The sequence below is a fragment of the Mus musculus genome, chromosome 4, assembly GCF_000001635.26.
Source record: "Mus musculus strain C57BL/6J chromosome 4, GRCm38.p6 C57BL/6J".
Taxonomy (NCBI): Eukaryota; Metazoa; Chordata; class Mammalia; order Rodentia; family Muridae; genus Mus; species Mus musculus.
Window position 1 is genome coordinate 132996709 of NC_000070.6, and position 19811 is coordinate 133016519.

General features: G+C 52.2%; 2 protein-coding genes and 1 long non-coding RNA gene across 16 annotated transcripts in view; 2 read left to right on the forward strand and 1 right to left on the reverse strand.

Moving 5' to 3' along the window:
* The window catches only part of Fgr (FGR proto-oncogene, Src family tyrosine kinase), a 27799-nt gene extending 22614 nt beyond the window's left edge, over positions 1-5185 (forward strand). For 2 of the 3 annotated variants that reach the window (XM_006538544.4, XM_006538545.4), the window contains exons 8-13: positions 413-568; positions 684-863; positions 1260-1336; positions 1633-1786; positions 3200-3331; positions 3427-4068. In XM_006538544.4, the coding sequence (XP_006538607.1) occupies positions 413-568; positions 684-863; positions 1260-1336; positions 1633-1786; positions 3200-3331; positions 3427-3635 (908 nt within the window). In that variant the 3' untranslated portion in view covers positions 3636-4068. Of the gene's footprint in view, positions 1-412; positions 569-683; positions 864-1259; positions 1337-1632; positions 1787-3199; positions 3332-3426 lie in introns of all 3 variants that reach the window. The other variant, NM_010208.4, reaches the window with a different exon arrangement.
* Gm36599 lies at positions 4486-11444 on the reverse strand. Its single transcript, XR_390813.3, has 3 exons — positions 11320-11444; positions 7772-8041; positions 4486-6432 (listed from the first exon to the last, which is right to left on the reverse strand). It is a non-coding gene; the product is annotated as a predicted gene, 36599 (long non-coding RNA).
* Positions 11445-14556: 3112 nt separating this feature from the next.
* The window catches only part of Ahdc1 (AT hook, DNA binding motif, containing 1), a 66846-nt gene continuing 61591 nt past the window's right edge, over positions 14557-19811 (forward strand). For 5 of the 12 annotated variants that reach the window (XM_011250231.1, XM_006538739.1, XM_006538734.1 and 2 more), the window contains exons 1-2: positions 14812-15250; positions 15485-15579. The gene's annotated coding sequence lies outside the window, so the exon portion shown is untranslated. Of the gene's footprint in view, positions 15251-15481; positions 15580-19811 lie in introns of all 12 variants that reach the window. The other 7 variants (XM_030253465.1, XM_006538738.4, XM_030253464.1 and 4 more) reach the window with 5 other exon arrangements.

Genomic DNA, 19811 nt, shown 5'->3' on the forward strand with positions numbered 1-19811 from the left:
TAAGACCCTGTAGCCTGGGCCTGGAGAGATGGCTCAGAGGTTAGGAGCACTGACTGCTCTTCCAAAGGTCCTGAGTTCAACTCCCAGCAACCACATGGTGGCTCACAACCATCTGTAATGGGATGTGATGCCCTCTTCTGGTGTGTCTGAAGACAGCTACAGTGTACTCATATTCATAAAATAAATAAATCTCTTAAAACAAAAAGAGAGAGAAAGACCCTGTAGCCTAGGCTAGAATCAAACTCCTTTCTCTTTCCTCAGCCTACTGTGTGCTGGAATTACCAGCATGAGTATTCCACTAGGCCCTGATTATTTATGGCAGCTAAGCTTGGGGTCTGATGCTGGGCTGCGTTTCGGAGAGAGTATCCATAACTTTCCATCTGTGACCTCCTTCCATCTGCCCTTCCTACAGAAGTGAATGATGGTCTGTGCTACTTGCTTACGGCGCCTTGTACCACCACTAAGCCCCAGACTCTAGGCCTGGCCAAGGATGCCTGGGAGATCGACCGGAACTCCATAGCACTGGAACGCAGGCTGGGCACCGGCTGCTTTGGAGATGTGTGGCTGGGTAGGAGATGGGGGTGGGGATGGGGATGGAGGATGCTGGGAGGTTGTCTGGGGTCTGGGAAAAGGCACAGGACTTGCGGGGAGCCAGTCTTGATGAGTATACGGCCACTGAGCAGGCACATGGAACTGCAGCACAAAGGTGGCAGTGAAGACGCTGAAGCCGGGCACCATGTCCCCGAAGGCATTCCTGGAGGAGGCACAGATCATGAAGCTGCTGAGGCACGACAAGCTGGTGCAGCTGTATGCGGTGGTGTCGGAGGAACCCATTTATATTGTGACAGAGTTCATGTGCTATGGTGAGGGGGACAGGCAGGATTTGGATGGGTGGGACCAGGGACCTGCAAAGGAACTAGAAACTGTATAGTTCCAGGGGGTAGGGGGAGTGGTTAGGGGCGGGGACTGTTGCGGGGGGCGGGGCCTCCTCTTGACAGAAGGTGCTTAGCCAACATGTGGATATCTTTGAGCATACCAGGCAAGCTCTGGGAATGGAGAGCCGACCTGGAGAGGAGTCTAAGTGGGTCGTGTCCAGGGGTTCGGAGGTGGAGTCAGAGCAGGAAGATTGATCTAGGTGAAAGAACCGGGAGAGAGGGGGGCAAAGTGAGGCTAGACTGGCTGGGTAAGGGCAAGGCCAGTGTAAGAAGGCTTGCTGGAGGTAGGGGCTTGCTGCTGATTTTCTGGCTGCTTCCCCCTAGGTAGCTTGCTGGATTTCCTAAAGGATCGAGAAGGTCAGAACTTGATGCTGCCCCATCTAGTGGACATGGCTGCCCAGGTAAGCTGGACCAGCAGGCGTCATTTCCCAGACTTCTCTTCTATTGGCCTTCCATAAACCCATATGCCTATATCCACAGAAACTGCAGCCTAGCCCAGCTTATGAGCTCTGAGACCTGAGGCAGGAAGATATTGTTGTCTCCCCATGTGCTCTGGGCAGCGGTGGGGTGGGGGTGGGGTGTCCATCGGGACAGTGTAGTTTTCAGGAGACTCCCACACACACCTCAGGTGTAATTATGGTGTTGTGAGCCCATGCTAGCACCTGCCTCTCACTTCCTTTCCCCCCCTCTCTCCTAGGTAGCCGAGGGCATGGCCTACATGGAACGCATGAACTATATCCACCGAGACTTGAGGGCAGCCAACATCCTGGTGGGGGAATACCTAATATGCAAGATCGCTGACTTCGGGCTGGCACGCCTCATAGAGGACAATGAGTATAACCCCCAACAAGGTGAACCTCCCTAGAGACCAAAAACTCTAAGGGTTTGCCATGCACCCCACAGAGTAGGAAACCCTTCCCCATCCCTGATGATCCCAGACACCCCCGATCCTGATGTGAGTCACATGCAATTCTGAATTCAAGTCTCCCCTCCAACACTAGCTACCCACGTCCTGAGTTCAAGTCTCCCCTCCAACACTAGCTACCCACGTCCTGAGTTACCTAACATCTATGTGTTACCATTTCTGAGCTATAAAATGAAAATACTTAGTCCACAATAAGAAAATAAGTATTCGCTGGAGAGATGGCTCGGAGGTTAAGAGCACTGACTACCCTTCTAGAGGTCCTGAGTTCAATTCCCAGCAACCACATGGTGGCTCACAACCATCTGTAATGGGATAAAACGCCTTCTTCTGGTGTGTCTGAAGACAGCTACAGTGTATTCATATACATAAAATAAATAAATGTTAAAAAAAAAAAAAAAGCCGGGCAGTGGTGGTGCATGCCTTTAATCCCAGCACTTGAAAGGCAGAGGCAGGTGGATTTCTGAGTTTGAGGTCAGCCTGGTCTACAAAGTGAGTTCCAGGACAGCCAGGGATATACAGAGAAACCCTGTCTCAAAAAACCAAAAAAAAAAAAAAAAAAAAAAAAGAAAGAAAGAAAGAAAGAAACTATTCACCAGCTACTTAGTAAGTATCAGGCACTGCTAAATTGCTAAGTCTTTTTTTTTTTTTAAGATTTATTTATTTATTATATGTAAGTACACTGTAGCTGGGAGAGTCAGATCTCGTTACAGATGGTTGTGAGCCACCATGTAGTTGCTGGGATTTGAACTCCAGACCTTCGGAAGAGCAGTTGGGTGCTCTTACCCACTGAGCCATCTCACCAGCCCCTAGATTGCTAAGTCTTAAGCAGATTTAAACAAACTAACTTTAAGTCTTAAAAGACAATGGGATATAATAACGCCAGAATGTCTAGATCCTAGCCACTTGTTGGTTGTGCTGGCTGGGCAGAGAACTTATTTGCCAACTTCTTTTCCTAACTGGTAAGTTGAGATCAATATGGTAAGGGCTTAATGTGTTAATTGACATAGTTCCTAAAACAGTTCTGGGGCCTGTGGGCTATAACTCAGTGGGAGAATCCTTGCTTAGTGGAAGGGGGACTGAATTTGTTCCCAGTGCCATAAAACTCAAACCAAGACAAATGAAACTGTGACTGGCTCTCAGTAAAGGCTAGAGACAGTCTAATATCTTATCTTGAGAAGCAAAATCACGTATAGAAAATAGCAGGTATTTCTGCTGTGCACAGAGACCTCTATGCTTGGGGTTCCCCAAGAAATCCAATCCTAAAGTCCTCATTTTCTTAATCCAGCAGTTCCCAGGGACACTCCCCCCCATTAACCTTCCTTCTCCCCAATATCTCCAGGAACCAAGTTCCCCATCAAGTGGACAGCCCCAGAGGCCGCCCTCTTTGGCAGATTCACTGTCAAATCAGACGTGTGGTCCTTTGGGATTCTGCTCACTGAACTGATCACCAAGGGCAGAGTTCCCTACCCAGGTGAGCCGGGAGTTGGGGGTGTGGTCGTGGGGAAGGGTCTCCTCCAGCCCTGCTCCCTTCTCCCTTCCTGTGGCTGACAGAGCTCCACTCCTCAGGTATGAACAACCGGGAAGTGTTGGAACAGGTGGAGCATGGCTACCACATGCCGTGCCCTCCAGGATGTCCTGCATCCCTGTATGAGGTCATGGAGCAGGCGTGGCGCCTGGATCCAGAGGAGAGGCCCACCTTTGAGTACCTGCAGTCTTTCCTGGAAGACTATTTCACCTCCACAGAACCACAGTACCAGCCTGGAGACCAGACATAGCCTGACTGGGCATCACTGACCCTCTGGGAGTATGTACTTGCTCTTGCCAATCCCCCGGGGCACTCTGGTCCCAGTGCCCAAGACTTGGAACCCCTGTGGAATCCTAGCACAGGATCAGAGAAGGTCCGACGCTCTGAAGCCATTTTATAGAGGGTGCAAATGGAGACGAGAAACTCATCTCTTACCTCCTCTGACCCCAAGTGTTCATTTTTCCCTTCCCACCCATGCCCCATCCAAAAATCTAGGGCATCCCACTCATTTCACAGATGAAGTAAGTGGATGCTCAGAGCTCCTCTCTCGAACACTCTGACCCCAGTACCACTTTTCCTGTCCCATTAGGCTCCGACATACCGTTAGTCTCTCTCCCCATCTCCTAAAAATACTCATCCTTTGTCTAGTTATTTATAAAACTGTATTTCTCTTCTTCCACTTATCCCTTATTCCTGCTTTCCTACCTCCTATCAGCCTGCTCCAGCCCAGACCCTAAGAATTTAATTCTTAGCATCTCTTGGGTTTCTCTACATTACAAAAGCCTTCAGACTGGATGCTCCGGTCCGGGCCCAGGTCTGAGGGAGAGAGCTGTTGAATGCTCACCACCCCTCTGAGGGACGTGTATGTGTGTATTCATTATGTAAGAACAACGATGATATGCACACCAGGCTAGAACAATTTCCTGAGCCATCTATGGAGAGGGGTGGTAGTCTGCAGGAGGCGAACAGGATAGCTTTGGCTATTTGTGGGGAGGGCGGAGTGGGGTGGTTAGCAGTTCCCTCTTACCTACTAAGTGCCAGATACCCAGCACGTGGGGCTTCAGGGCACCCCTATGTCCCACTGTTCACCCACATGTCAGTTCACCATGAGTTGAGAGACCCAGAAAGCAGGTGATTGCAAATAAGACAAATGTGGTTTTGAATCTTCGTACAGCTAATTCTTTACCTGATTTCAGCCTACTTCCCAACCATCACAGGCACACTGGCACAGTCTTAGGCCTCCCATGGCAGAGGCATGGAGAAGAATACAACAAACTCTCTACAGCTCTCAGGCTCCCCAGAACACAGCAAGAGGAGGATGAAGGCCTAGCTCATACCACCTCACTGGGGAGTAGGGTGGGCTCTTCCCCACCCCAGGGAGCTTTTGGAGACCTTTGGAGATATTTTTATTATAGTGACTGGAAGCACCTACTGGCTGGGATCGGAGATGGTAGACCATCTTTGATGTACTTCTTGGATCCTCTGTGGAGAAACTGGTAGCTGACATGCCTCTTTGGAAACCAGGAGAACAGGATATATGGAGTCTCACCTCTCCTGTCAGGAAGTGTTTATTGGCCCTCTGGCTTATTGCTGGGAGAGAGGAAAGGAGCCTGGGAGTTTGGAGTCACTAATGCACTAGGCAATTACTAAGAATTGACTCTGATGGGCCCTTCACTGAGCAGGACCCTGAGCAAATAAAAATGAGTAAGAGCTATTCCTATCCTGGAGGCTTTCCCTTGGGTGGAGAAATAATGAATGAATAAATAAACATATACTTACCTTTTAAGAAAAAAAAAAAAAGAGGCATGGTCTCTTATAACCCAGGCTGACCTTAAATTCTCTACATAGCCAAGAAGGACCTTGACCTCCCAATCCTCCTGTCTCCACCTTCCAAATGCTGGAATTACAGTTGTGTCCCACCTACCATGCCTAGTGTGGGGAGGCACACACCTTTAGTCCCCGCACTAGGGAGGCAGAAGCAAGAAGATGGGCATGTGTTTGAGGCCAGCATAGTCTACACAGCAAGGTCCAGGACAGCTAGGGATAATAGTGAGATCCTATCTCAAACAAACAGACAGACAGACAGACAAACAAACAAACTTGCCTGCTGACTATTAGATATGTTTGCAGTCTTTCTCCCGCATGTAATCTAATGCTGAGACTGTTTTCTATTAGTTCCACTGGATGAGAAAACCGAGGCCCGGAGTTGTCTGATATGCCTGGATCACTCAGCTGCACATGGTAGAGCTGATCTTACACAAAGCCCACAGTCTCTTCACTAGACTTCATTACCGCTGGGCTTTGAAAAGGGTGGTGTGTGTGTGTGTGTGTTCTTTACTTACTGGCAGAAAGATTCCTATAACCCTCTGTCAAACTGAGGAATCTAAAGAAAAGGGACAGGGTGGCATCTACTGAGAGTTCCCTGTGACCAGGGTTGTGCTGGAGGCTGTTGAATGGTGAAGGTGTTGGAGAGATGGCTCAGCGGTTAGGAGTACTGACTGCCCTTCCAGAGGACTTGGGTTCAATTTCCCAGCAACCACAGGGCAGCTCACAACTGTCTGTAACTCTAAGAATTGACAGCCTCACACAGACACGCACGCAGGCAAAACACCAATGCACGTAAAATAAAAATAAATAAATGAAAAAAAAAGAAAAGAGAAGAAACATGGAGAGAATCCAGGTGTCACAGGATGGTAGACTTAGCTCTGTAGATTCCAAGGCTTCTCGAGGCCATAGGGTCCTAACCAGCCAAATTCACAAGAACCTGAGATACAAGCCAGAAGGTAGTGTTGTTTCTGTCTTCCTGCCGCCATGGGGTTGTACTTCCCACTGTGAGCCCAGTCACCGAGAATCCTGCCTCTGCCACTGGCTGGCTCCGTGGCTCTATGCAAGGGTTTACGTTCTGCAAGTTTCAGTCTGTCCATCTGTGAGGTAGCGTTAAATGTTTAATACACGCACGTCAGCTGTCTGCCACTGCCATTTACAGAATGCTGGCTCCGTGCCAGGGGTCCTGCTCAGGGCATGCTGCCATTTCAGCCTCACACAACCTAGAAAAACAGGCGGCTGTTCTGATTAACTGAGGTACTGTGAGATAACTCGTGGACACCCCCACCATACACACACACACACACACACACACACACACACACATATCCATTTTGAGATAGACCCCTTCCATGTTGCTCAGGCTCCTTAGTGCTGGAATCGTAGGCATATACCATCATGCCTGACCGAAGTCGGATTTCTGAAGGTGTCCAGGACATTAAGCTGGTGGATCAGGGGCTGGGACCAAGTCTCTGGCCCCAGATTTAGCACTTATCCTCCACAGCCCTTTCCTGGAACTAAGATATTCTTGTCGTCTGCCTCCTGGGGCTCTGCCTGCTGCCTTCTGCCCATGTGGTTTCAGTGAAGGCCCCAGCAATGCAGTGAGCCATCTGGAGTGCTCCAGGCCCCTCGCTGCTCTTCAGCCGAACCAGACCGTCCCTGTGTCTACAGGTTCCCCATCACTCCCTCCAGAGCAGCTGGATGAAGCTCCCTGGCACCCCCATTTCAGTGCCGCCTTCTGTTCCCTCCAGATAGAGCACAATGCAATTGATTAAGCTACAGCTCTCTCCGTTTCAATCACATCCTCTTTCGCCCTGCCTCCCTGAGATTACAGGCCGGTCACCTTGATTGCAACTCGCTCCCGTTCACAAAACTCTTCGGTCGTTTACAAAACCATCTCCCGCCTCATTCACTCCCCCACCTGGCTCTTCTCCTCCGTGATGTGTAGATTTTACTGGCTTACGGCTCAGAGGGCGATTTTATCTCCAGGTTCCATGCTGCGGGAGGGCACCTAATTGACTGGGGGGTGGGGGTGGGGATGTTTCGCTTGCGTGGTCTAATTTGATCTTCACCACTAGGCTCTGCAGCAATGGGAGATTATAGCCATTTACAGAGAAGAAAATGAAGGTTCTGACCCTCACCCAAGGTCATTCCGTGAGATGATAGAGTCTGGGTTTGAACTCTAGGACTCACTCGTGTGTTCCACTGGCACACATGATAGAGCTGTAGGACAAAATCTAATACTGATGCAGCGAGGCTGTGGATACAGGTGTCTCCGTACTTGCTGATTGCACTCAATTGGGACTAGAGAGGTGGCTCAATGTTTAAGGGTCCTTACCACTCTTGTAGAGGACCTGGGTTCAATTCAGAGCACCCACATCTGGAAGCTCACAGCTACTTGAAACTATTTCATGGGGTTCAATGTTCCCTGGCCTCTGAGGACACTAACATGTGCATATTAACTCATGCATGCATGCATGCATGCATACATACATACACACACACACATAAGTAAAAATTAAATAACCCACCAACTTAGTCATTTGTTAATTTCATATACACCTGTTTTTGTGTTGCTCTGCTTGTAGTTTTTAATGGGCGTTGTTCTTTCTTTGTTGTTGTTGCTGTCGTTGTTGTTTTGAGATGGACCTGGTCTATGTAGTCCATGCTGGCCTTGAACTCAAAGTCCTCCTGTTTCTGTATGCATTTAGTGTTGTCTCCACTAGGCTGGTCTTGTCCAGAAAACATGACAGTAAACCATTACAACACACAGCAGCGAGGCCAGTGTAGGCGCCCATGGAGATTTCTTAGAGTATGTGGAATGAATTGGCTCTGAGGAAACAGGAGAATGAGGTCATCCCGGTTGAAAGAGTAGCACGTGCAAAGGCCCTGAGGTATAGCCGAGGGAGACTCAGGCAAATGCAAAGAACTACATATGGGATGGCAGCGAGCTTAGATGAACCAGGGCAGAATAAGGATTAAAGGCGTGTGCCACCACACCCAGCTACCGACTACTCTTCCAGAGGTCCTGAGTTCAATTCCCTGCAACCACATCGTGGCTCACAACCATCTGTAATGTGATTGGATGCCCTCTTCTGGTGTGTCTTAAGACAGCTACAGTGTACTCATAAATAAAACAAATCTTTAAAAAAAAAAAGAAAGAAAGAAAGCCAGGCAGTGGTGGCACACACCTTTAATTCCAGCACTCTGGAGGCAGAGGCAGGCGGATTTCTGAGTTCGAAGCCAGTCTGGTCTGCAGAGTGAGTTCCAGGACATCCAGGGCTACACAGTGAAACCCTGACTTGAAAAAACCAAAATTAAAAAAGAAAAGAAAAGAAAAAAGAAAGCTAGAAATCGCCTGGGCATCCACGACACACCATAGGAGACCTTTCTGAGTCCCTCTGCTCCAAAACTGAGCTGGAGGAATCCTCTGTCCACTCCTATACGTGTTTTCCTGGTACAGTTAGGAAGCCTTTCTCCCCTTAACCATTCCTAATCAGGCACTTGGCCTGGATGGCCTTGCAGTGATGCTTGCCCTCCACCTAGTGGACACTCTAGGAACTACATCCAGAAATGAAGGAAACTTTTTGCTGGGTGGGATGGTGGGGTGTCAGGTTCCAATTCCCATTTCAAGATACACAAAGTTTAATGGTGACCAAGTTCAGAGGAAAGATGGAGAAGATGACAGTTTTGGATGTGTTGGAGATCAGAGGAGGATCCAAAATCAATTGGGCGGGAATTTTTTTTTCTTTTTTTGTTTCTTTCTTTCTTCCTTTTTTTTTTCCTTCCTTTTATCTTTTTTTTGGTTTTGGTTTTTCAAGACAGGGTTTCTCTGTGTGTAGCTATGGCTATCCTGGAACTCACTCTGTAGACCAGGCTGGCCTCGAACTCAGAAATCTGCCTGCCTCTGCCTCCCAAGTGCTGTGATTAAAGGCGTGCGCCACCACTGCCCAGCCTCTTTTTCTTTTTTACATGACAGGATTTCACAATATCGGTCTGGCTGTCTAGGAATTTACTCTGTAGACCAGGTTGGCCTCAAGCTCACAGACATCTGCCTGCCTTTGCCTCCCATGTTCTGGGACTAAAGGCATGAACTACTACAATAGCCCTGGGCAAGTCCTTTTCAGAGGAAACAAGAAAATAAACACAGTCAGATAGGCAGCTTTAGTTCCAGCGCTCTGAGAGACAGAGGCAGGCTGCTCTTTTTTCGTTCCGGGCCAATCCAGGACTACATAAACTACATAGTAAAACTGTCTAAAAACACCAATGAAACAAGAGACAAAGACAAGCGACTAGGACTGGAGAGATGGCTTAGCAGTTAAGAGCACTGGCTGCTCTTCATTATGTAAGAACAGCAGGGCTGGTGAGATGGCTCAGTGGGTAAGAGCACCCGACTGCTCTTCTGAAGGTCCAGAGTTCAAATCCCAGCAACCACATGGTGGCTCACAACCATCTGTAAAAAGATCTGACTCCTTCTTCTGGAGTGTCTGAAGACAGCTACAGTGTACTTACATATAATAGATAAATAAATCTTTAAAAAAAAAAAAAAAAGGAACAGTAATGATGTGCACACCAGGCTAGGACGGATAGCTTTGGCTATTTGTGGGGAGGGTGGAGTGGGGTCCTGAGTTCAATTCCCACCAACCACATGGTGGCTCACAACCATCTGTAATGAGATGCCCTCTTCTGGTGTGTCTGAAGATGCTCTCAACCGCTGAGCCATCTCTCCAGCCTAACTTCTTTGTTTTCTAATGCAGCTGAAAAAGAGTGGGCATTTGAGGATTGTGAAGTTGAGGTGAACCTGGGCTACGTATGGAGAGTCCTTGTTTCAAAAGAGAGAGAGAGGTGAGAGAAGAAAAAGGGGTGGAAAGTCCCAGCCTGCTGCAGCAAACCTGTGATTCCAGCACTTGGGAGGTACAAGCAGGAGAATCAAAAAATCCAAGGTCATCCTCAGCTACATTGTAAGCTTTAGGCTAGCCTGAACTATTCGAAACCCTGTAACAAAGGGAAACAAAACGAAACAAAACAAAACCCTTATTAAAAAAAAAAAAAAAGGCTTCCAGGACAGCCAGGGCTACACAGAGAAACCCTGTCTTGAAAAAAAACCAAAAAAAAAAAAAAAAAAAAAAAAAGGCAAGCGGGGGTGGGGGTGGGGGTGGGGGGTGGGGGGTAGGAGGTGGGGGGTTGGGGGTGGCCCACGCCTTTAATCCCAGCACTCGGAAGGCAGAGGCAGGCAGATTTCTGAGTTCGAGGCCAGCCTGGTCTACAAAGTGAGTTCCAGGACAGCCAGGGCTATAAAGAGAAACCCTGTCTCGAAAAACCAAAAAAGAGAAAAAAAAGCAAGAGACAGAATTGAGTGGATGCAGAGACAGGAAATGAAGCTGCTGGAAAGTCGAATTAGGTATGAGTGGAGTGCACTACACTGACAGTGGGTTAGTGCCAAAAATGGAGATGGTGAATTATTTGAAGTCCTGGTCAGCCATGTGCTTGGCTGGGATTCTAACCCTTGGACAACAGCGTTAGAAGGCAAAATAGAGTTTTGTGGGGGGTTTTCAAAATTGTGTGTGTGTGTGTGTGTGTGTGTGTGTACAGTGTCTGTGGATACCAAAGTTTCCCCCACGCCCACCCTGCACCCGAGCTGAAATCACAATTAGTGGCAAGAAACTCTGGTCTTCTAGGAGACCAGCTGAAAGGCTGTGACCCTCCGGCCCCTGATTTGTTTTGCTTTTGAGATGGGGCTTAGGGTGAGGTGGCGGGCATGCCTCAGGCTGGCTAGGAAATATGTCATCTACATTAGCTTCAAACTCCAGCCTCCTGAACACCGGCGCTGGGATTCCAGGCACAAGCTCAGCCTCCACTTCGTGACTAGGGTAGAGGAGGGATAACAGAAGAGACAGGAGGACATCCACTCTGAACACATGGAACCACACTAGGTCACGCTTCTAGGACACATAGCTTTGACCAGGCCCGTGAACTGAGCATATCACTATACTTGATAACACCTACGGAATTATCAGTGGTGTCCCAGGCTAAGCACACACAGACAGACAACAATGTGCTGACCTACAGTTAGAGAGATAACCGAAGGCAAGCCAAGGACACACACTTACCCCCCAAGACTCGGTGGAGAGAGCCAGGACCTTGTACACCCTGATGGACACAGGAATTTACACATATGCCGTGTGACCGTCAAGGACCTTACCCTACCCCCCTCTGTCTTCTCCAGGTCCCTCACCACCTCTGGCAGGAACAAAGCTGACCTTTGCCCTGTGGCCTCTGGCCTCTCCTCCCACACCCCCTGCCCCAGAGGGAGGAGCTGTTTGAAGTCTGGGCTGCAGCTGGGGTTTCCTGTTGCCTAGAGGAATGTGGGAGGATTGTGCAGGGGAGGGGAGAGGGGCTGGTCTGAAGGAGGGTAAAGTGGGGGCCCGTAGTAGTTTTCACTGTCAGGGGGGCTTCCTGCTACCCTGATCTCCTGGACCCTAGATCTAGCCATTGCATTCGATGGCGGGTAAAGCTGGGACAGAGTGGCTCTAGTCCAGGGCACATCTTGTTCTTGGATCTGCAGCTCAGTGGCTCAGGAAAGTTCAGGAAAGCTTGTTAGGTCCCAGTTTCTTCTTGTATGGAGGAAACTGAATTACTCTATAGCAATTCAGACATCCTTTCTGGAAGCCCCAGAACCTTTGTATTCAGAGAGGGGGCACCCATCGTTTCTCCCCTTTCTATGAATCCCAGGGACTATCAGTCATTGCCGTTCTTTTGTTTTGTTTTGTTTTTTGAGATAGGGTTTCTCTGTGTAGCCCTTGCTGTCCTGGAACTCACTTTGTAGACCAGGCTGGCCTCGAACTCAGAAATCTGCCTGCCTCTGCCTCCCAAGTGCTGGGATTAAAGGAGTGTGCCACCACTGCCCGGCTGTCATTGCCATTCTTATTATAACCTAATCTCTCCTCTACCTTGCCAGTTTTCTATTTATTTATTTATTTGTTTATTTATTTATTTATTCTAGAGGGAGTCTCTCATGTAGCCCAGGCTGGCCTTGTGTACCTGTACAGCTGAAGATGACCTTAGATTTCTGATCCTCCTGCTTCCACTTTCCCTATGCTGGGGTTACAGGCACATACCATTCAGGAACCTGAGTCTATTTTATCCATGGAAACCTGGGCCTCTGACAACACAACAAATAAAGGCAAGCCCAGGTGTGCCTGGATCCCAGTTTACACGGCCTTTAAAACCTTAGGTCCCCACAGTTTTATCTTTACTTTCAAGTAATATTTCCTGGGTCTGAATATACTAGGTTTTGTCTCCAGTGAAACAAACGTGGTTGGAGGAAGCTGACCCCAGAAAGAGGAGAGGCTCTTCCTAGCTCTTCCTCAGCTTAAATCACCGGAGCAGATATGGAGATTGGACACTAGGTGGCAGCAGCATCCCGCATAATAGTTCATGTGCAGTTTGGGGGACCCCTTCCCCAACATACTTTGGAAAGGCTCCATAAGAAAAACCTGTCCCTAAATTCCAGGAAGGCTCTGCTGTGTTTTGTTTCTAGGAATCTGTAACCCTTTGGGGCTACCCACTACTTCTGCAGAGGGGACACCTGAAGCAGCCTGGAGAATTTGGAGCATATTTGGGAAATTCTACCTAACTTCTTTTTCGTGTGCCTTTTGCCACCTAACTAGCCATTCCCCCCGCCCCCTTTATGCTTTTCTTGAATATCGATTAGTCCCATCTTTCCTGGGGCTCTCTGCCACCAGTATGATCTCATCCCAACCTCTGCCTACATTTAATTCAAGCAGTAAGGGTCTTCCTATCCTTGGTAAAGGTGGGTGAGGCATTAGAGATGGGCAGACCTGGGAGTCTCTCACACCCATCAGCACTAAAGTTTGCCCTATGGGCGGCAGTTATGGCAAGACACCAAAAGTTCTGCTTGTGATGACCTCAGAGTTGAGTTTTGAAGCTACAAAGGATCGCTAAAGCACCTCCTGCTTTTATTAATGCCCGTTCTTATCATAATCAGTTCTTGGGGTTACTTTGTCTGCAAGCGAAGTGGCCCCTAGACAGAGGCCTCTCCAGCTGGCCACATGTGCCACGATGCCACATCAGTGGGTGTGCTTTTTAGAGCCTCCCCTGTTACTTGCTTTCTGGAAAAGTTTCAATTGCTCTATAGGTAGGGACTGGGAGAGATGGAGGGATGGTGAAGGTGGTGTGGATGTGTTGTTAGCATAATGTCACCATCTAAACATGTGTTGACTAGCAATTACCCTGCAAGAGCAAAGAAGGCATCAGAAGCAGGTGGATCAGGGAGTAAAGGCATTGCTAGAGAAGCTTAGGACATGGGGCAAGATGGACTAAGTTGGCAGACATTGGCCAAAGGAATGTCAGACACAGTCATGAGTTGGGATCAGCTCAGAAGCAGTCAATAGACAAGTAGCAGGGCAGTGATCACTGCATCACTCATCTGTTTCTTCTGCAAACCTTATCTACCTTAGTGCCAAGGGAGGACACATAGACACAGGGAAGAAAGATCAACAGTAAAGGATGGCGGGGACGCGGGGGGGGGGGGGTGGAGTAGAGGGAATCACCACTCTGTTACCGCCCAAGGGTTAAGGAAGGAAGGAAGCTTTGAAATTATCCAGATGCTGAATCTACCACTTTCTAATCGGGACACCTGGGCTCCGGAACTCTTATATCTAAAATAGAAATAAGGTCTCGTAGGGTTTTTTCTGCAAGGCTCCAAGGACCCCGTGCTGCCCGGGTGCTCAGTAAATGGCAGCCGCGGCAATTCTCCTTTCAGAGCTGTCCAGCCACCTCCCTGGGGGTAACAAAGCCTTCCTCAGAGGCGCACATTCCCATCTGTGGGATAGGCAAGGCAGGGGGCCCAGAGCCAGGGGCTGGAGAACAGATGTGACCTGAAGAGGAGGTAGGTGAAAGTGCTGCGCCCAACCCCCACGCCGCAGCAGGCGCTGGAGAACTGTTGAATTCCGCTCACAAACAATTGTTCAAATTCAGAAGGCATGGTATCTACACTTTGTCCAGAATTTTTTGCGCCCTCGCCGCCCGTGGACGACAATAAAAAGTAGGCGCTGGAAGAACTAAATCCAGGGCTGAGTTTGAGGCGAAGGGCCACGAAATGCGGAGGAGACTGTAGCGTTTCCAGAGCGGCTTTCTTGCCAAACGCCTCTTCTGATAGGAAAAACGTCCCCAAATTGAAAGTGTAGGTCCTCTCGTCTCTCCATGGGCCCTCTCAACGTGTTTGGGACACCCCAGAAAGTCGCAGCCCTTTTGGCTCATCCTCTGATGCCCGATTCCACTCATTTTATTCTCAGACCCCGCCCCTGCGCTACCACCCGCAACCTTGGCGCAGCCAGAGCCCCGAGTAGGGGCCTCGGAACGCCCGGAATGTTCCTAACCCTTGAGGAGGATCAGCAGTCCTAGATAAAACGGGATTCATCCGGGCCAGGGATACTCCGGCATAGGGTCCGCTCCGGGCCGCGCCGTCGGAGCAGCCGGAGTGGCCCCGCCCGCACAGCGCGCGGAGCGGCCGAACAGGGACTACAAGTCCCGGCGTGCTCTGCGCGCGCTCCCCCCTGGGGTTCCGGATGGTGAGCAGCGAAGGTAAGGCGAGCTCGCAGAGGCAACGGCGGCGGCGGCGGAGACGGAGAGAGGCAGGCAGGCAGGCAGGGCGAGGGCGAGAGACGGAGGGAGGGAGCGAGCGAGGCAGACCAGACAGACAGACAGGCGGGCGGGCGGGCCGAGCGAGCCACCCGCCAGGCTGCGCTCAGCCCCGCTCGCAGCGGAGAGAGCAGAAGGCAGGAGGAGGGAGGGGAGGAGGGAGGAGGGAGGGAGAGAGGGAATCCAGCTACCACCACCCAAAGCCAGCGTCTGCTTTCTGTCCTCATTTCCTTTTCCCACCCAGCTCGGAGAGCAGAGAAAGGCAGAGAGAGAGAGAGAAATAGAGACAGGCAGACAAACAGACAGACAGACAGAGCGGGAGGGAGGAGGGCGGCGGAGGAGGAGCAGGAGGACTACGCGGGGCGTCTTCCCTCCCAGGTTTGCAATTGGGGGGTTGGGGCGGGGGTGTCCAGGGCTGTGAGAGTGTGTGAGCGGCTGGGGAAGCGAGTGGGGCGCAGATAGCGAAGGAGTAATCGTGGTGGGGGGGACGCCGCGGGAGCGGGGGGCCGTGTCCAGCGGAGTTAGCGGCGGAGAATGTGAGCCGAGGCGCGAGCCATGCTGTCAGCGACGGCAGGCGGCTCAGGGCTCCTCTACGACTCCTCTTCCCAGCAGCCGGGCGCCCGTGTCGCTGCCGCCGGCGGAAGATAGACGCCCCCCGAAACCCCTCGCCTGGCTCGGACCCACGGAGCCGGCAGCCCAGCACTCCGGTAAGTAGCGCCTCCTGCCCAGCAATAGACGCGGTTGGGGACCGGCCGGCCAGGCTCTTTTGTGCAGCGCACTGTGGGGGGGCCCAGCGCCCCCAGTCCGGTCCGCCGGACCCCGTGGCTGCGGTGCCCGCGGTGCGATCGGTCTTTGTTTCCACCGGGGCCCGCGGCTCGGCTGGGCTCGGCTCGAAGCCTGGCAGGCAGCGCCGGGAAGGGGGAGGGGGAGGTGGACGGGGAGGGGGGGCGGGGAGGGGGGGTTCTCGGGTTTCCTGGCCGCCCCGCGGCTCCCCCGGCTCGGGGGCGAGGTGCGCGCCCAGAGCTGCCGCGCACCCCCTCCTCCTCCCCCTCCCTCCGCCTTTGGATTTAAAACTGCAATTTGCTCTCCAGCTTGCTGAGAATGTGGGGGGGGGGATGTAGGGGGACCGTGGGAGCGGAGAACAAGGCTGGATTTTAGGATAGGCGCTGGGAAAAGGGGAGACTGCGGAGGGAGGAGCCCCTCCCCTCCAGCCCCCAAATCCCAAGGTTCCGTTGGCGCTCTGGGAGTTGAGGGGCGGGGACCTAATGACCCGGAGGGGGTGTGGGGCGGAGGAGGGATTTGGGGGCGGCCTGGCCAGAGGGGTTGGGCCGCGTGCCCGGTTACCTGGCGAACAAAGTCGGCTCACTTTTGCATAAATAAATAAATAATCGTGTATCAATACGTTTCCTCTAGGGCTCTGATTGAATCGGCCCCCTCTTCCCCAGGGGGTGGGGTGCTGAGTGACAGCTGTCAGCCCCCTAGGTCGGGAGCTGGGGTGAGCTGCTGAATCTCTGCTTTCTGGCTGAGGGCGCCTTCCCTGGCTGGGTCTGGGTCCCTGGGCAGAGCCAAAGGGGCAGGGGGCTGGCTCTGAGACTAGGAGATAACCTTGTTTCCTGTTCTACAGGAAAAGGGACAGCAACCCAGAGTTTGGGGGCTGGGGACGAGGACTGATGGGAGCTGGGGGGGGGAGGGTTCCCCAGCAGCCTGACCCCCCCAGCCTCCTGCCAGGCAAAGGGGCCAGCTGAGGGAGGAAGGATGTGGGCCTTGCTGGCCGGAGGCGGGAGCTGGGGCTGTCCCTGAGGCGGGCAGCGGGCACAGATCGCACAGAGCAGGAGGAGGGAGAGAAGCGGGGGCGGGAATTCTCTACCGCAGACCCTAGGGGCCAGGGCCAGATGTGGAGGGGTGGGGAGTCTCCCCTCCCTCCCAGCTTGGGGGCCCTGGGGCTGGGCTGGGAGGGGCTGAGCCTGGTGCCCTCGGTTCTGCACCAGTGCTTGACTGGCAGGGCCAGCTGAATTTGGGCCCAGGCGTCACCCTGGGAGGCAGGGCTGGGCTGCACCAGCCTGGTCCCTGAGCACAAGGAGGGACCCTTGGGGGGCCTGTGCCTGTCTGGCTGGGCAGGCGTTTCCCGCTGGACCAGTTGGTGTCAGGCGGGACTTGGCCCCAGCTCCCTGGGCTGAGCTCAGGGTGTGAGGACAAGCTTTGCCTCCGGGTCAGGGTGGCCACATTCTGTCCGCTCTCGCTGTTGCCGCTGGCAGGGCAGGGGCATGAGCCCAGGCCTGGGCAGAGTCCTGCCAGGAGCATTCGGGGTGTTTCTATTGTTGACTTGTCCCCGTTCAGTGTGGCCCGGTGTGTGTGTCTGTGTGCGCCAGGGCTGTAAGTGAAAGATTACCAGTCTGTTCATCCCCCCCCCACCCCCCCCACCCCCCCAGCATGGGAGGAGCAGGCAGGCTCGGCTGTGGTGTTCAGCTGTGGAGGGACCCTCGAGGTAGCACATGCATGCCACTTGTTAAATCGCCTTCCTTTGAGCAGATGTATATTTATTTTTATTGTAATGGAAAAACCAAACGGGATAGTAAGTTGAATTCATTTCCCCTGTGTTGATAGCTGGAGTAATCCCCCGAGACTGGTGAACTTCTGGCCCCAGAGCACCCACCCTTCAGAGGTGGCAGTGACTAGAGAGGGGATGGGCATCCACCCAAACCTGTGACTCATCTCCCACTTGGTTTGGCATGGGAGCAGGTGCCCAGGTGGGGCAGACATTGCCCCCCTCCCTTGGCATCTCCAGGGTGCTGTTTGACCATTCAGGCACCTCCCTGGCCAGTGCCTAAGCTGTGCCTGTGCCCCCCCAGGGACAGTCCCCTGGTGGGCTTTCTTCTCCGCCTGGGCTGCAGGCCCACGTGCTGATATTTATTTTCTGTACTAAAATCCATTTTTAATGCCGTTACTTTTGAAATAATATAGAGAGAAACAAATGTGATGGGTTTAAGTTGCCCTCTGTGAGTTTTTAATGTGATCTATGGCTGAGGTAGTGACGGAAGGAGCTGTTGGGCTTAGAGAAATCTGTTGTCCTAGAGAAAGACTTGGCTGTTTATTATGGCTGTTGGGTTGGGGGGGGGTCTGGAACAAGGTCTCAGGGTCAGGGAGCCCCTGACACCCCCAGGTAATCTGGGTAAACAGTTTAGTTTTCCAGTTTTAGTGTGTGAGGCTTCCAGGATTACTCTATATTGTTCTCCAGCCTAACTGATGGGGCCTTTGGTGGTGGTGGTGGGGCAACCCCCCCCCCCCCCCGCGCCATGTGCTTAGCTATTGGCAGGGAAAGGTCTCTTGCTTGCTGAGTTCAGCAGAGGTATATGAAGGGAGATTAGGTCTGGATTCTGAAAGATGTTAAGGGGTGGGGGCTCCAGCTGATTATAACTGGGGCAGACCGTTCCTGACAGAAAAGGGTTTGGTGGGTGCACTGATAGAGCCTCCTGAGGGATGTCAGCCTGAAGCATGGCTCTGTTTCTCATTGGACAGGGCTTCCCTTCAAGCAAACCTGGATTTGGTCATTTTCCTCCCTTGCTCTGTACCACCCCCAGGGCTACTTGTGAGTCGAGTCCGTGAATCTGTGAGCCTGTGAGCCTCTGTGTGTGTGTGTGTGTGTGTGTGTGTGTGTGTGTGAGTGAGAGAGAGAGAGAGAGAGAGAGAGCGCTCAGGAGCGCTCGGGAGGGGGTTATGAGGGGGTGGGGAGCGTGAGCGAGTTACATGTCTTCTGCCAGCCTCCCAAGACCAAGGGGTGCCATGTCTGTGTACCAGATGCCCTAGCCCTTCTGGTCTGGCTGGGTGAGGTCAAGCAGATGCACTATTATGGGATGGAGCCAAGCTCTGTCTCTGGTGGCTGGGATCTCTTGGGACAGAGAGAAGAGGCAAAGCCTAGGTGTGGTGGAGTTGGCGACAGCTAGATGAAGCAAGGGTAATATTGTTGCTAATGCCAGCAGATCCCCCCCCCCCCCAGAGTGGGATGGGGGGGAGGAGACCCAGACAGCCACATGCTCCTGAAGAGTGGGAAAGAGAGAGAGGCTAAAGCCATTGAAGAGAGTGAGAGAGAAACTAGGCAAGGAATGCTGGGGTCTCAGGGCTCGGTGGTGGACCCCAGGAACCTCCGAGGACCTAGCCTCATCCCACCACCTCTCTCCTGCAGGCAGACTCTAGGAGGCACTGCAGGCCTCCTTGCCATGATTGAGGGCTAGGAGTGAACTATAGAAATAAAAGTGTATATGTCTCTGGGAAATGGGGGGGGGGGGAAGGTGGGAAAGAGACAAGGGAAGAATCCCATAGCGTGACGGGGCGGGGATTCCATGGGTCTTGACTAATGCTTCCAGCCTCAGAGCAGCCTTCCCTCTCTGTCCTTCTCAGGTATCTGGGAGCCAGAGTTCTTGGGACCTGTGGGCGGGGCCTAGGCTAGGTGGGTTACTCCACAGGTTGGCAGGCACCCTGTGCAAGGAAACACCCATGTTATAAAAGTGGGGGACTTTAGCACCCCAAAGGTGTCTGTCATCATCCCTTGAGGTACCCCTCCCCAACCGTGTGCTTGACAGAAGGAATACAGACCCAAAGGGGAGGAGCCACTTGCCCAGAGTCACAGATACCCTGGCTAGGCCAGCCTGGGACTCAAGCTCTTGTATCCTACCTCTCTGTAGCTGGGGAACTGGCTCAGCTGCAGGGGGGCCTCCTTGGCACAGAGAGGGGCTGGAGCCCATGGAGAAGAGCAGGCAGGCACCCTTGTGGCCAGAGCCCCCTCAGGGGAGGGGGAGGCACTGCTGCCAGGAGAGGGAGGGAGGGAGGGAGGGGAGAGAGGAGGGGAAACAGTGAGTCAGGCTTCCAAGAGCTGAGGATGTGAGAGCCAGGGAGCTTGGAGGGAGAGGGCAGGGAGGGCTGCTCTGAAGGGGGAGAGAGAAAG